This window comes from Gavia stellata, chromosome Z (genome assembly GCF_030936135.1).
Source record: "Gavia stellata isolate bGavSte3 chromosome Z, bGavSte3.hap2, whole genome shotgun sequence".
In the NCBI taxonomy this organism is placed as follows: Eukaryota; Metazoa; Chordata; class Aves; order Gaviiformes; family Gaviidae; genus Gavia; species Gavia stellata.
In genome coordinates this window covers 47,770,376-47,785,568 of record NC_082637.1, presented here as the reverse complement: position 1 = coordinate 47,785,568, position 15,193 = coordinate 47,770,376, and the positions used below count along the sequence as shown (strand labels likewise).

The 15,193-nt window shown below is 37.2% G+C and overlaps 1 protein-coding gene across 1 annotated transcript in view; it reads right to left on the bottom strand.

Annotated features, from left to right (window-relative positions):
* LRRC2 (leucine rich repeat containing 2) overlaps positions 1-15,193 on the bottom strand; it is a 74,144-nt gene that overhangs the window by 36,842 nt on the left and 22,109 nt on the right. The window contains exons 3-4 of the mRNA XM_059833860.1: positions 12,757-12,967; positions 3,676-3,832 (exon numbers count right to left, since the gene is read on the bottom strand). Coding sequence (XP_059689843.1) covers positions 3,676-3,832; positions 12,757-12,967 — 368 coding nt within the window. The remainder of the gene's footprint in view (positions 1-3,675; positions 3,833-12,756; positions 12,968-15,193) is intronic.

Sequence of the window (15,193 nt, the reverse complement as noted above, 5' to 3'; positions counted from 1 at the left end):
CATTTAAAACTGTATTACTTACAGTTTTCCCCTCTGAGTTCTAGGAAATTGGATTAATGGCATTCACAAATGAAATTTTATACTGTGAGGTAGGGGGAAGACCCAAAACATCCCTGTGATATCTTACTAAAATATGCCTTAAAATCACAGTTATTTTTCCTCTTAGATATTTGGCATATCAAAAATGCGCGAGAAAATAATGAGGTACAAAGATTTTATTAACAGCTCTTTGAGCTATATCATGAATAATTTGTGGGACAAAAAGTCCTGATATAGCCTCACTATCCCATCCTGGTATAAAAGCTTTGGGATCACATTCAAATGCACTTCACTGCTTCCTATGTGAATATGGGAATATATTCTATTGGATATTTTCAATGATAGCAATTGCTAATGTACTACCACTAACTGATATACACCCACTGCACTGCAACCATGCAGTCAGAGCCAGAACTGCAATCTCACCCAGAAGCCATTGCCAAAGAAAATCCCCTGGCTACACTCCTGCTCATTAATTTTTCTGTTATTCCTGGCAAAACCAGACCTGACAACTTTGAGACAAGCAGCAACTTAATTTTGCAGTTGTCTCCATTTTCGTTTACTTGCTTCCCATGAACATATTTGCTATTCCACAAAAAGAATGAAATCAAAAGTATTCTCATGTGTCTTCTGATCCAAATTTGATCTGTACAGGTGTGATTTGAAAAATCACAGAATGGATTCAAGTTTTTCTTCTCTCTGATTCAGAGTAGAGCATTCCCGTCTAAATCAGGTAAAACAGGAACATGAACTTCAGTTCCTGCAGATATTTTAGTCCAGAGACTACTATTGCTGCTACTGCAACAATACTTTTTTTCACTGAAAATGTTCTTATCATCTCCTGTTCTCTCACACCTTTAAAGCCCTCTTGTGAGAATCAGAAGCAGTCCGAATATGGCTCACCATTTTAGCTTCTGCTGGATGATTTGTTGGTCTAAATTTGGCTTCAATTCTGTCTGAAGATTAAAGACTCAACAGCATGCATGTCACTGCCAACTTCAACCATCTGTCATTACTCTCAAGTATGTTTTAGTTGTGATATTTACCTACTTGCTGCTGTTTTGCAAACAGAACACAAAATGATGAATACCTTAGCACTTAACCTTTCCAGAGATCTTACCTTCTGATTTAGCACCAAGTCCTCACTCCTTGCTTAGACAGAGCTCCCAAACCAAACCCACATCAATTATTTTCCCTGTGATAATTTAGCAGCTAGATGACTAAAGTAAATGTTTCATTTTGAAGTAGCATCCAAAACCTTCAAAATATCCAAGAACTTTCATAATAATGTCTTATTAAAATAATGAACATTTCCAATACATATTAGTGTCTATGTCTGTATGCGTATATAGTACATGAAATAAAAGCATAGCCATTTGCAAGCATACCACTTTACATGTCAACAAAGAAAGCATTATACAAATTGAGATAAAAACTTCTCTGTAATTTGTGTCATAACAACAAGGGCAGCTCCATTGCATTACTAATAGGTGATCTATCAACACAGAACATTAACTAAGACTGAAAATCGTTAGGCAGTTTTGGCAAAAATATGCTGAACAGTTCAGTTGCACAGTCCTGAAGTAGCTTTTCTGTATTATTTCTTTTTAAACTACATTGGTGAATCTGTGTATTTGTGTGGATAGACTAGAACTACTGCTGTGACGTAGAATTATTGTATAAGTAGCATCTACAGATAACCAAATTTGCTAATTTGGTTATGCAGTGTCTCAAAAGGAAAGGTTCAAATCCAGGTTTCTCCAGACGAGTGTTTAGTACAGTCATGCCCACTCTCATTTAATGAATCTCAGAAAAAAAATTTCTGAACAAGAGTTCACTGTTAAGAGGAGGATGGTGAGTGCTATAACATGGTGTCTGAGGCAGGACCTACAGCAAACAGTTTTCTGATAGTCACTGGCCCTTCCAATCAAACCTTTACATAAAAAAGCAGCAACAAAAACATTGGAAGGAAGAAACCTAGGGTATAAACTAGAGGGATGAGCATATTGGAGGGAAAGTGAATAATGTGAATAACATGAAAGCCACTGATGAGCAGAAATCACATCATTTAAATGCAGTTGAAAGAACAGTGATTGCTACTAGAAGCATTTGAAACTTTCTTCCTTGTTTCCCAAGAAAGGTCTGATACAGCCTCTATGTTACCCTTTACAGACAATTGGTTATGCTAGAATTATCTGGTTTTGTATGCCTTTACTCTGGAAACTGACTTTATTAGCATTCATAATCACTTTTTGGGGGGGATCATTTCCATTAACAACGCACAATATTACAAGAAGAAAGAAAAAACTTTCTTAGCCTTAACCTGCCTCAATTCTTAAGCAGCGACCACTTAAAACCTAATGGTTTAGGGTAGCCTCTGGAAGGGAGCTATGTCCTTTCCCCTTTCCTCCACACCTCCTGGTAGAAGGTGTATGTCCATTAAACTCACTGACCCGTCTGAGTTCCAAGGTCAGAGTGCTGACAAGACAGTTAGTGTTTATTTTATGTCCATTTTCTCCTGCTTGTGTCCTGTTTACAATTTGTTAGTGTATTTAGCTGCCAGGTTGAACCTAAAAAATATATCTCAAAGTTAGTGAGAAATTTTCTGTGTAAAATATAATGCTTTTGATTTATTTACTAACATTAGTGTTACTGTACTAATAGAGTAGAAAAAGAGTAGAAAAGTCCAGCACTGATATCTGTGTTTCAGGATGCTAACTCTGTTCCTGTTTTTCTTAGTTAAACCTATGATAACTATGGAGGTGGAGGTTTCAGTCTTTATCTTTTTTGTGAAAGTTGTTAGCTCTTAGTGTACATAAGGAATACCAGTCATAGGGAAAGCTTAGGACTACAGCGTTTAAAAACAAAGTCTGAGGTATTAGTACACCCAGGTGCATGGACTCAACTATGGGGGCCTCATAGTGGACCCAGTTCTTTCAACTCTCAGAGATACCACCGGTTACAGCAACACTTCCTTGTAAGAGTAGTAAATACCTCTCAAACCATTCAGTCTTTCAAACAAGCTTTTTATATTGTAAGATCAGAAAATACAGCACAGCCAAACACTAAAATGCTTGTTATTATGCAGCTTAAAATAGTAAAGGCCAAAGTATGTAAGTATTAAGAATTTGTTTCTCTAGAAACCCTGATGTCATGTTGGATATACCACTTTACTAAATGGGGATCATTACTGAACTCATTATAAATTCAAAAGATGGATTTTATGCAACATTATATTTTTTATTCCTTTTTACCACCACCTTATATTTCAATTCTTCAGTCTTGTTTGAGGTTTAATACTTCTATTTTTCTTAACTTGTAAGGAATATAAAACACCACCTGTTCTCAGGAAGAACTCTCCATCTACTTGTGTATAAAAAATAACTTCCTTATAGTCAGATAAAAAAATGTGTCAATCTTTTCCTATGTTTGAGTCATACTACACACATGGTATTGCATACAATTCAGCAAGTATAATTAAAGCCAGAGAACTGTAAAAATTTAGAGGGGACTGTACACTGGAAGCAAGCAAGAAGACAATTATCAGTAAATGAATAATATCCACAGATGCTCATTTCCCTGCAATATAGTTAAATGGCATAAGTATAAATAGCTGAATATCTTGAACCAACTTACCAATTTCCACTGGGAGATGGTTGATTTGATTTTTTGACAACTCAAGTACTCTCAGATCTTGAAATAAAGCAATGTAGGCTGGAACGGTTTGTATCAACGTATTGTACACATGCCATTCTTTCAGATAGATCTGTTCTTTCAGAGAATCTGGAAATTCCTGTAGATGAAATAAGAACAGGTAAATAGAAAGCATCAAGTTAGAATTTTGTTCTACCATGTTTCTAAATGCAGGGGGGAAAAATTCCACAGCCAAACCTCAACACTTTGCCTTAATTCTCTTGATGTAGAAGAGCAGTTTGCCAAACCATTATAGGAACTGTTTGCTTTTGAAGAGCATTGCAGCTGTCTGTCACCACATACTCATTTTTTAACTGCTAGTGCAATAATTTTGCTCTAAAACTGAAACCTATCTGAAACACTTAGCCTGTTTGGTGTCTCCCATATTATCTCCTTCTTCCAGCCAAAGGATTCTTTTAAAACACATTTCAGTGCTTTAATTCACACATCAAGATGTAGTAAAATGCAACACAGAACAGAAGAGTGGGTGTATGGAGAATATCTAAATAGAGTTTGCCACCCAAAAAAAAAAAAAAAGTGACTACATCCATAATACCTGCCAATGTTTCAAATTTTGTTTGCCAAGGTGGAACACAGTCCAAGGAACAGAAACATTTCAGATAGGATACACACATATCACCTTTTGAAAGTCTTTTTTCAAGTAAGTGACTTAACTTCCTAAGTTATTTCAGCAATGTTTGAAAATTTTTACTAAATTTCTTTAGGAAGAATAAAAATACTTAATTTTTAAATCAGTCCACAATTGAAATTCACTCTTGTTTTAGTCATGCAGAAACTTTGTCTTTAAGAATTCTAGTATTGTTCCAAATACACACTAAATAAATTCATTTCTGAGTAATTTTCAGACTATTCTATTTGTCCAAAATCTCCAATGTATAACAGTTACTGAAACTAAAAGTTTTAAAGCCTTTAATTCTTACAAATTTGCTTTAACTAACTGGTATTCAGTTCAGATATACACATCTTTGTTTGAATTATGTCATCAAATTCCTCGAACTTGAAACAGACAAAAATCAATTCATAAGGTTGAAGGTCAGATCATTTAAACTGCACTTTCTAAAGCAGCACATAATTTCCCAGTCTGTCCTGGGTTTTATATCAGTGTGCATCGGTAACATCTGGAATAAATAATCTGGATGAGGTGCTATCAGTAACTTTGCTCCATAAAACCAGATGTAAGAGTTTCAGCCTTTAATTCCTTTATAACTTCCAAATTTGTTTCCTGTGCATGAAAAATACAACACACTAGGAATTACTGGTTTTTATATAGAGGATGTTGCCCACTTGTTTTTTTTTTTCTTCTAGATTTCATAATTCCCCCAAGACATTAGCAAGAGTGATGCGTTTTAATTATTTTTTATTAATTCTGCACTTCTGAACTAGAAACAGTGATACTTAACTGTTAGCTAAATTAAAACATCTAATTGTAATTAAATATATACTGGACTGTTGATCATAAGCTGTTCTTTGTTTGATTGTTGCTGCTTTTAATTTCAGTTATTTTCCAATTTACACATGCCTTAGCCTATATATGTAGTTCTGCCTTGCTACCTGCCCTTCCATATTTGATATGGATCATTTCATTCCTTGCTTCGTTTTCCCACTAGGTGTATACTGCATTGTGATCCATCTTCTATATTTGTCAGTTTATGGCAGTTAAAAAATAAAATGCCTGAAATGCCTCAGGGCTGGTAATGAGAAACCTTTCCAACTTTCTGGAGTGGGTTTCCACTCCTCCACCTTCAGCTGCACACTTTTCTGCAGCAAAATAAAAGAATAAATACCAACTGAAAATTCAATTATTATTGTCTTTCCCACCTGTGCAGAACTGAAAATGCAGCACATAGGGTATAGCATTTAGCTGGAGTGTCATAGAAGCCACTGTAGGCAAGAACCCTGATTCATGGAGAAAACAGATGCAGAAAAGTCATACCATAGGGAAAAAGATGTCTGAGTCAGATACCATTTGCCACTCTATTACACAGTCCAGGACTGCCTTTGTCTTTCGACTGACCTACTGATTTTTTGCACCTTGTTGTCACAACAGACCATCTCCTGCTCCTTACTGGCAGATGCCGCAGGGAGCAAAGGGGAAAGCTTTCCCCTGTGAAGGCAACAACCTTGCTATTCTCCCAGACAGAAAGGGATATCCCACAAACTTCTCCTTGATACATTGAAAACAGTGCAGCACACAAAACACTCCCTCAGATTAAGATCAAACTCCTTCATAATTTTAGAAAAATTAAGCCAAAATATTTTTTAAATTATTTATTATTAATGTGAAAAATATTTTTAATATTTTTACTTCTCTATTAAGGGTAGTTTAAAAGACCATGATATTCTTGTGCAGCAACTGAAGCAAATTCAGACATGACTTCAAAAGAATGGAAGAAGGTTCCATTCTTCTACCAATTGCCCTGACTTACTTCCCTTCCTTGAGATTATTTCCTTATGTCTTATAACCATATTTACATTTTGCAAATGTAAGTTTACAAATACTTTGCTAGAATGTGGGTTTTTAGCATTCTCCATCTTACAATACATTTTATTTGTGTTGCTGAAACATAAATTGATGTGATATTTTACTTCATTTAAAAAGTAGATAGGGACAGGAATTGAAATTTGTACAAGCTTTACATTTGCCTTACTCTCTGATTCCCTTGTGTTCTTTTGTAATCTTCTGCTGCCATGCTTAAGCTGGCAGCCTGCTGATAAATTTTTCCATGAAGACTGACACTTGGAGGATAGCCAGTCTTTTGCCTTTAACAGCAAAACAATACCTCAAACTCCTTTGATTTTGGGGAGGGGAAAAAAAAAGTATTAAAAGGAAATAAATAGCAAACGTACAACCATTGCTGATTATACTATTTCTAATTAAGAGACAATTTACCTGCTAGACATAAGCCTGAACTAAAACTGTGATCAAAGCTCTGAGAATTTTCAATTCTGTTTCTTTTCCAGCTCTAGTTTTATCTGTCATGGGCCAAACCAAAACTTTGCATACAAATCTCCCTCATGTTTGAGAAAGTTTGGAGCTTGTTCCAAAACTAGTGTGTCTCAAGGCCACTTGTATTACCTGACTAGGTCAGGCATTTTATACTTTTTTGGGAAAAAACAAAATCTCTGGAAGTTAAACAAGCACAAGAGACATTTTCTCTGTCCATTCAGTGCAACAATTCTACTTGACCTTTTGTGGCAAATAAATACCTCACTGTCACTAACAATTGGAAATAACAAATAGAAATTCTCTGTTTTCTGCGAAAATATATAACATGTTAGACAATAAAACTGGGAGAATAAATACAAATGTAGGAATTAATTTGCTGCCTTTTTCCATGGATAAATTATATGCAAGAAGGTCATGATTTACGAGTAAAGAATTTTACCATCACTCATTCATTTAGTTGTTGTGCACATTCGACACTAAAGTTGTTAAAAGTAGGTATGCATCCAGATCCTCTGCTTAGGTAAAGCAGCACAGCCAAGAACAGTCCTGCTCTGTATTTGAGTGAACATCACCATCTTTGCTTTGCCAATATTGATATCACAAATTCAAAAAGTTGTTTTTCCTGAATATTTTCTGAAAATCATTTAAAATTCACAGATCCACTAGAGAATAAACATTCATTATTTAGGAGCAGAAAGTAAACACTCAGAGGGGAAAAACAGAGTTAAAGTGAATTCACTGAAAAATTCATATGAATATTCATGGCATTATTTTGCCACAGTTTTCATTCTGCTCTAATAGCAGTGCTATTTCTCTGAAGAACGAATTTAATTCAGTAGATACATGTTTACATGTACAAAGGATCTCAATTAGGTGTTTCAACAACTCTCCATCATTCTCTCCTAGGCAACTGATTCAAACACATAATTCAAGAGTCCAAAGTCCTTATAGAGCTCCTTTTCATGGTGGATTTGCCTTGAAAACTCTCAGATAAATAAAAAGTTTTTCTGAAACATACCTTGGGAACCTCAAATTATGTGTGACACAGTACACCATTCTCATGCTGTCAAGTCCCAAGGGTTTTGCAAAAACAGAATTATTTAGGAAACTCCCTGCTGGGGCAATACAACTGGGTTCTGCCCATTTTTTATAAAGAGAAGAGAAGAGAAAAGCCTGTTTGATTTCATTCACACCATCAGATTATGAGACTAGCTCATTTGTTATTATAAGACCTTTTCTTTCCTAAATACAAATATTAATTCATTACAGTTCCTAGCTGGCAGCAATGTACCACACAGGGATGTAGACCCTTGAGTCATAAATATTTGGTTGGTATGTAAAAGAGGAGGCAAGGACCACTGAACCTTAAGGATGTTGACACACAGCCTCTTCCAGGTGGAGCTCTGACAGAGAGAGGTAAAACTACCTCATCACTTCAGTTATCAACCACTGTCCACAGCCAGAAGCTAACCACCCTGGACAGGCATAGCCAAACCAGCACCCAAGTTATAGGGTGACTTTCAGATTCAGACGGACTCACTGAGTATATGTTCTTCAAGCATAAAGGTTTGATAGTAATCCTACTTACAACATTGTAGTTCAGAAGATTTCCATTAAGTTAGTGTGACCACGCTGTTAAAAAAACATCGTGACTTGAGATGTTTAGAGGCTCAAACTGCACGTCTCAAAAAATTAGCCTAAAAGTGAACAATAACTAATAAGAATTAATGATCCACAAGGAATTATGGATCTGCATAAACAGAATACAATTCCTCAGAATTCATATACTGCAAAATCAAGCCCTACTCTCTTTAGCTAGTACTCTGTGCCTATTTGTCTAACCTAATACTCATTGTATGAGCTTTATCTTTCCTCAGATATGTTAAAATAATTCTTTTACAACTACAACGAACAGTGGGTCTCCACCTAATGAAAATAAGTTATCATTTCAATGACATTTGAGAGGTGGGAAAAAAGTGGCACAGAGGTCCTGAAGGAAGGAATTAGTATTAGGAACTCAAAATGTGTGATCTGCGCTGGGTAAAAAACTGGCTGGATGGCCGAGCCCAGAGGGTTGTGGTGAATGGGGTGAAATCCAGCTGGCGGCCGGTCACAAGCGGAGTCCCCCAGGGCTCAGTTTTGGGACCGGTCTTGTTTAATGTCTTCATTGATGATCTGGATGAGGGGATAGAGTGCTCCCTCAGCAAGTTTGCAGACGACACCAAGTTGGGAGGGAGTGTTGATCTGCTTGAGGGTAGGAAGGCTCTGCAGAGGGATCTGGACAGGCTGGATCGATGGGCTGAGGCCAACCGGATGAAGTTCAATAAGGCCAAGTGCCGGGTTCTACACTTCGGCCACAACAACGCCAGGCAACGCTACAGGCTTGGGGATGAGTGGCTGGAAAGTTCCCCTGCAGAAAAGGACCTGGGGGTGTTGATCGACAGCCGGCTGAATATGAGCCAGCAGTGTGCCCAGGTGGCCAAGAAGGCCAACGGCATCCTGGCTTGTATCAGAAATGGTGTGGCCAGCAGGAGCAGGGAGGTGATCATGCCTCTGTACTCGGCTCTGGTGAGGCCGCACCTCGAATACTGTGTTCAGTTTTGGGCCCCTCACTACAAGAAGGACATTGAGGTGCTGGAGCATGTCCACAGAAGGGCGACGAAGCTGGTGAGGGGTCTGGAACACAAGTCTTATGAGGAGCGGCTGAGGGAGCTGGGGTTGTTCCGTCTGGAGAAGAGGAGGCTGAGGGGAGACCTTATCGCTCTCTACAACTACCTGAAGGGGGGTTGCAGAGAGGTGGGTGTTGGTCTCTTCTCCCAAGTGACTAGTGACAGGACTAGAGGAAATGGCCTCAAGTTGCGACAGGGGAGGTTCAGGCTAGACATTAGGAAAAAGTTCTTCACTGAGAGAGTGGTGAAACACTGGAATAGGCTGCCCAGGGACGTGGTAGAGTCACCCTCCCTGGAGGTATTCAAGGAGCGTGTGGATGTGGCATTGTGGGATGTAGCTTGATGGACATGGTGCTGTGTGGTGTTGGGTGGGTTGTGGCTTGTTATTGTTGTTGTGTGGCATGGGTTTTGTGGTGTTTTTTTTTTTTTCTTTTGTGGGTTTTTTGACGTTGTGTGGTGTTGTGTTTTTTTTTTTTTTTTTTTTTCCCAGGTTGGACTCGATGATCTTACAGGTCTTTTCCAACCGTACTGATTCTGTGATTCTGTGATTCTGTGATTTTCTCCCTTACAAAGGTTCTCAGAAGCACATCCAAGATGATTTTCAAAAGAGCACTATCCAGCTGATTTTCAAAATAATTGTCCAAGCTATCCCAGTATATGATGGAATGTTTTACAAAACCCCTTTTTAACCTCGTACTCAACAATGCAGAAGCAGTGGGCCAGATTCACTGTTATGTGGTACAGATATGGAGCATGAGACAATAGCATCTTTGTGATGCATTTACATTTTTACCATGTAGACAGCCTGGGTGCTGATTAGTGCCCAACACAAGCTACCATTCTAAATGACTGCAACATTGCAAATACCATGATTAGCTGATTTGTGAACTCAGCTCATTTGCTGCTGAAGTTTCCAATGAGAGCCCTGACACTGAGACCTATCGGAAGGATGTGGTAAAGCCACTTGCTTTGATCTTGAAAAATTCCTATGCTGGGAATTACTCCTTTGTGAGACCTAACTTCACAGCATCCAGAAAGAGAACTGGTACAGCCCAGAAGCAAGCCCAGTTCTCAAAATTAAATCTGTAAGTCATACCAGCAACCTACTCAGATTTAGCTATCAACTGTCTAGAGGATATATTACTGCTTCATTGATGAGAGGAAAGTGGAAACATAATAGAAATACTTATCAGCTAAAAGCAAGTGAGATAGAGGATTCAGCAGCTAGTTCCCAAATGGACACTTCACAGGGCTGTGCTGTTTGCAGCTGCCAACTTTAAGTGGCCAGCCAACAGCAAACCAAGCTGGTTATGTGCCTGTAAAACTGCACAGGCAATCCCAGCTCTGATTTCTAGTGTCTGAGTGCTTAATCTTCCAAACTTTCAACTCATAGATGTATCTGTGTGCAAAACACATTACAAAAGTTAAACCACAATTGATACCACAGCTGCCAGCTATATAACTCACAGGCTTCTCTGAGAAGACTGTCACATGTCCACAGATCTTTTCACATGCAAATTGCCAGTTTGTGCAGCTTTGGTTGTATAGTTTGCAAATTCATTTTGCCTAAGTGCACTTTTTTGTGAAAGAGCAATAGGAGAAAAGACTGTCACGTCCAATTCTGTCCTTGGTTTAGAACCAGCAGTTGAGATTAAAAAAACAAAAATAAGTGGTATGATTTGTATAACAGATACATTTTTTACAAAATTTCTGCAATGAGGGGAAATACACTTCTTTCAGAACTTTGTCAAGTGAATTTTCACATTTTTTTAGATAATTTTCAGCTGTTAGAGACTGGCAATGTTCTTTGATTTTGAAGGAGCATTGGTCTTCTCTAAATAAAGCCACTTTGATCTTATCTTTGTCTGAAGACACCTGAACTGTGTCACAGTATCTTGTTGAAACAGGAAGCCCACTTTAACCAGGCTAGAGCTGCACAATGAGGCACAGTGGTTGTGTGATATGGCCACAGTGAGCATATGATATGGAGACAGATTCAAAGCGCATGGTGGTTAGGAGTGTACTGCTCAAGGTGGCATAATGGACTTAACAGTACTCCGATACTTCTTAAATGTGATCTTTCAGCATGTCAGTTGAAATGAAATGCTTTGGAAAACAGAACAAATTATGTATGTTTGATTTTGCCTCCTAATGTAAAGGCTTCTTTACAGTGACACAGCAAAATGTTAATGGTTTGGCAAAAGAGAATAAGCAACAGAAAAGTTTAGTTATGCAGCTCTCTGTTCCCTGATGCACTGAAAACATTTGCAGTTGCTACTATATCCGTGTCTAAGGAGCTGTAATATCTCTTTTTTTTCCTCCTAACATACCTATAAAGTTTACAATACAGGAAAGTGTGCAGTATAAGACTATACATCTCTAACAAAATTTCCAATATCCAAGGTTCTTGAAAGATGACATGTGATAGCTCTCCAGCAACCAATCCTACCACACAAATGATTGGCATCAGCTGAAGAAATAGTCTCCTTACTAGAGCTGGATGGGAACCAAGGGTTTCTATTTTCTAGAAATGTCATCTATTTTATGTTCATTCAGAAAAGAACTAAAGCCAGAAAAAAAATGAAAGCTGAAAATAAAACACCTTCATATTCAAGATCAGATCTGGGGCAAAGTTATTTTTCAGGTCAATCGAATGAACTGTTTTAGTAAATTTTAGCCACTTTATCAATTGACTTTTTAAATTGCGGTTTTTGTAATGAAAATCTCAAAAATATATTTCAAAATTATAAACTACACAGAAGTCAAAATTCTAATTTCACTTTCTCATTAATAAAGTAGTGTATATTTAAAATACTTTTCAGTCAAAGCTTTTCAGGCTGACTCTAATCCACCTTTTGGTGAATTTCAAAACAGCATTCATTCAGAACTTACTTCCAAAATGCTATTCCACATCAAACACAATGGCAAGTAAAGTGCTTTTTTCAGCAAGACCATTGTGAATTGATGCTAATATTAGTTTTGATTTGAACAGAGCTTGAGAAAAATGTTATCACACCATTAGAGCAAGAAGACACATCTCTGAGTAGTAGAAGACATCAACAAGCCAACGAAGCTGAATATTATTTTCATCTCTTTCCATCCATTGGGGAATTTCAGAGAAAGATACCTTATTGCAATACGATTGCTTATACCAAATTTTTTCAGAGGGCTAAATTACATGTATCAGTAGAGAATTTAAAATAGGCATATTTGAAAACTTAACCACTAGTTCAGGGTAAGACAGGAAATGCTTTTGTCACTTCTAACACTGTGAAAAAGCATCAATTTCATATGCATTGGCAAAAAAAACAAAGGTTGGGGGATTAAAAGTTACAGTGCTAAGCTACCCAAACTCTTTAATAGAAACATATTTTCCATTATATTTACCGTCCACTGCTTTCCAGAAAGCTGAAAAATAAACTTGTTTCTCTCCTTATTTGCTTCATCTGACAAAGCATGCCTCTTCTGGAGCCGAGGAGTCTTGCCATAAGTGTCCAAGATCTTCTCATCAGTGTCTACAAAGCCATTCTTGAGGTATTTTGATTGAGGAATGCCTTTCTTCCGGCACTCTAGTATGAAATTCCATTCCTGCTTTATCCTGAAATAGTGCCAAAAAGGGTTTATGTGAATCAACTGAAACAATATGGCAAATAAGTCTTAAAGCGTGATCTTTGTTCGCACAAGTACCTAACAAAATATAATTATGCACCTAATGTATTGACCATTAAAAATAAAAAAGGCATTCCTGGAGTCATGCTGAGATTTTCTAGACTTACATATAGATTTCAGATGAGCAGGTTTTCACTTACTGCTTATAAAACAGTGACACCCAGGGAATAAGAGAAAAGTGGAGACTGAGCTCACTGTCACAGAAAACAGCATGAACAATGCCTTTTATTTCAATAGGGTAGGAAATACATTCTCCCAGAACAAGTTACATGTATAAATAAAAACAAGGGCCTGGTGATATATGCCAAATTTTTCAGCTGGAAAAAAATAATTTTAGAAAGTAAGAAGTTAGAGATATTCCATTTTCCCTGCCCTTTCTTGTTCAAGTATAATGATTTATTTTAATTTTTTTACACATTATCTTCCAATATCATCTTAGAAGGTGGAGGTAAAGGTCAACGTTATCACATACTAACTAATTTCAGGTTCAATTTCAGTGTAACTTTAGGCTCATATCCAGGGCAAACTTTTACCCATATAACTTCAGGTGCAAATTCAATTTGATATAATTAAGCATTGCCAAAAGCACGTGCTTTAATTTAAGACAGATTTATTTCAGCTTAGTCAATTAAGGAACAGGTTGATTAACTGAAGCAAGCCTTCCTTATACGAAAATAAGACTCTGCAGAGCCCCTTGCATCATAAATCTCATCTCACACTTAGAATGATAGATTCTTGTGGTAAATGAGATTCATTTATGTGATCTCCACCTTCTGGCAGAAATTTTAAGCTAAAGACTTGAAGAAAACTGACAGGTGAAGAAGGGCACAAAGTTCAGGAGAAAGTCAAAAATGGCATGTCCTAGAAAGAGAATCAGATGCAAGTTTGTAAAGTTCAAGTAGGAAGTAACAAAACCTGTACATATATTCCCAGCTAAGTATGGAATTTTCTCCAAAATGCTAAGATGTTAAAATAATGGCACATGAAACAGAATGTCTGGTTTTAAGCCACATATAAGAAAACAGTTACAAACTTAAGTACAAGAAGCATCTTCCAAACTTGGTGAAAATAAGTAATTTTTGGACACTCATAGCAAGGTATGAGATAGAAACTGCAGGGCAGACTATATTTATGGGAATACGATAACATAAATTAAAAGTCATATTTGACTCAATGTTACCAAAATAAATCTTTAGGGATCAAAACTGCATGCCTAAATAGGAAAGTTGTTACTAAGACAGCTGTAAACTGCCCAGCACAAATTGTGGCACTTACTGAAACCTTAAGGGATGTTAGAGACACTTGAAAGCAGGCAGCACAGCAACAGCAGGAGACTTCAACTATCAGCATACACATAGCACATTGACACACTGCAGACAATATACACTTTTGGAAACTACATATGAATGTTTATCAGAGCAGCTAGCCTGAGAGACCACAAGAGGACGTGATTCAAGGAGCAGCACACTATACATGGGTCATCAGAGAACTAAGTAATAATGACTGCAGTGTACTCCCATGCAACATCTTTATAAAGAGAAAATAAGGAAAAACATCTTCAACAAATATTTCAGAAGATGAGCTACATATAAGAGTGAAGTTAGTTCAAAGTGCAGCTCATTGTGTAAAGTGCTGGCAAACTGCATGAAGACAGCACAACCTCAGAGTAAGTACATTCTGACAAAGCCATTGTAAGGATCTCTTTCTCCCCTCATTTCCAAAAATAGAAAAATAAAAAAAGATTAAATGGCTTTTATGTTCAAATGAAGAAATGGGAAGGCAGTATATGCTCTGATAAATTAAATGTAAAAACACAAAAAAGCAAGTGAAGTCACTTACTGCAGGTTTACAAATAAATAGGGAAAGGATTTCCACCATATCAGAAGTAGAAAGCCTCTCAGAGAGATGGTGGGAGCAATAACTTATCAAGGTATGAAAGGAGCAGTGAAGGAGTAGTTGAAGGTGTTATTGAGAGCTGCAGAAAAGGTACTCATCCTTAGTTTCAGTTTTCATTAGACAGATCAGTATGCTTTTTACAAGTAGGCATCTGGAGGACATTCTGATATTTAAAATGTCAATAGAGGAGGCTTGAGAATAAAAAATATATATATTTGAAGTAAGTCTTCCAGTTTCTCTCAGTGTCTAATTGCGGACT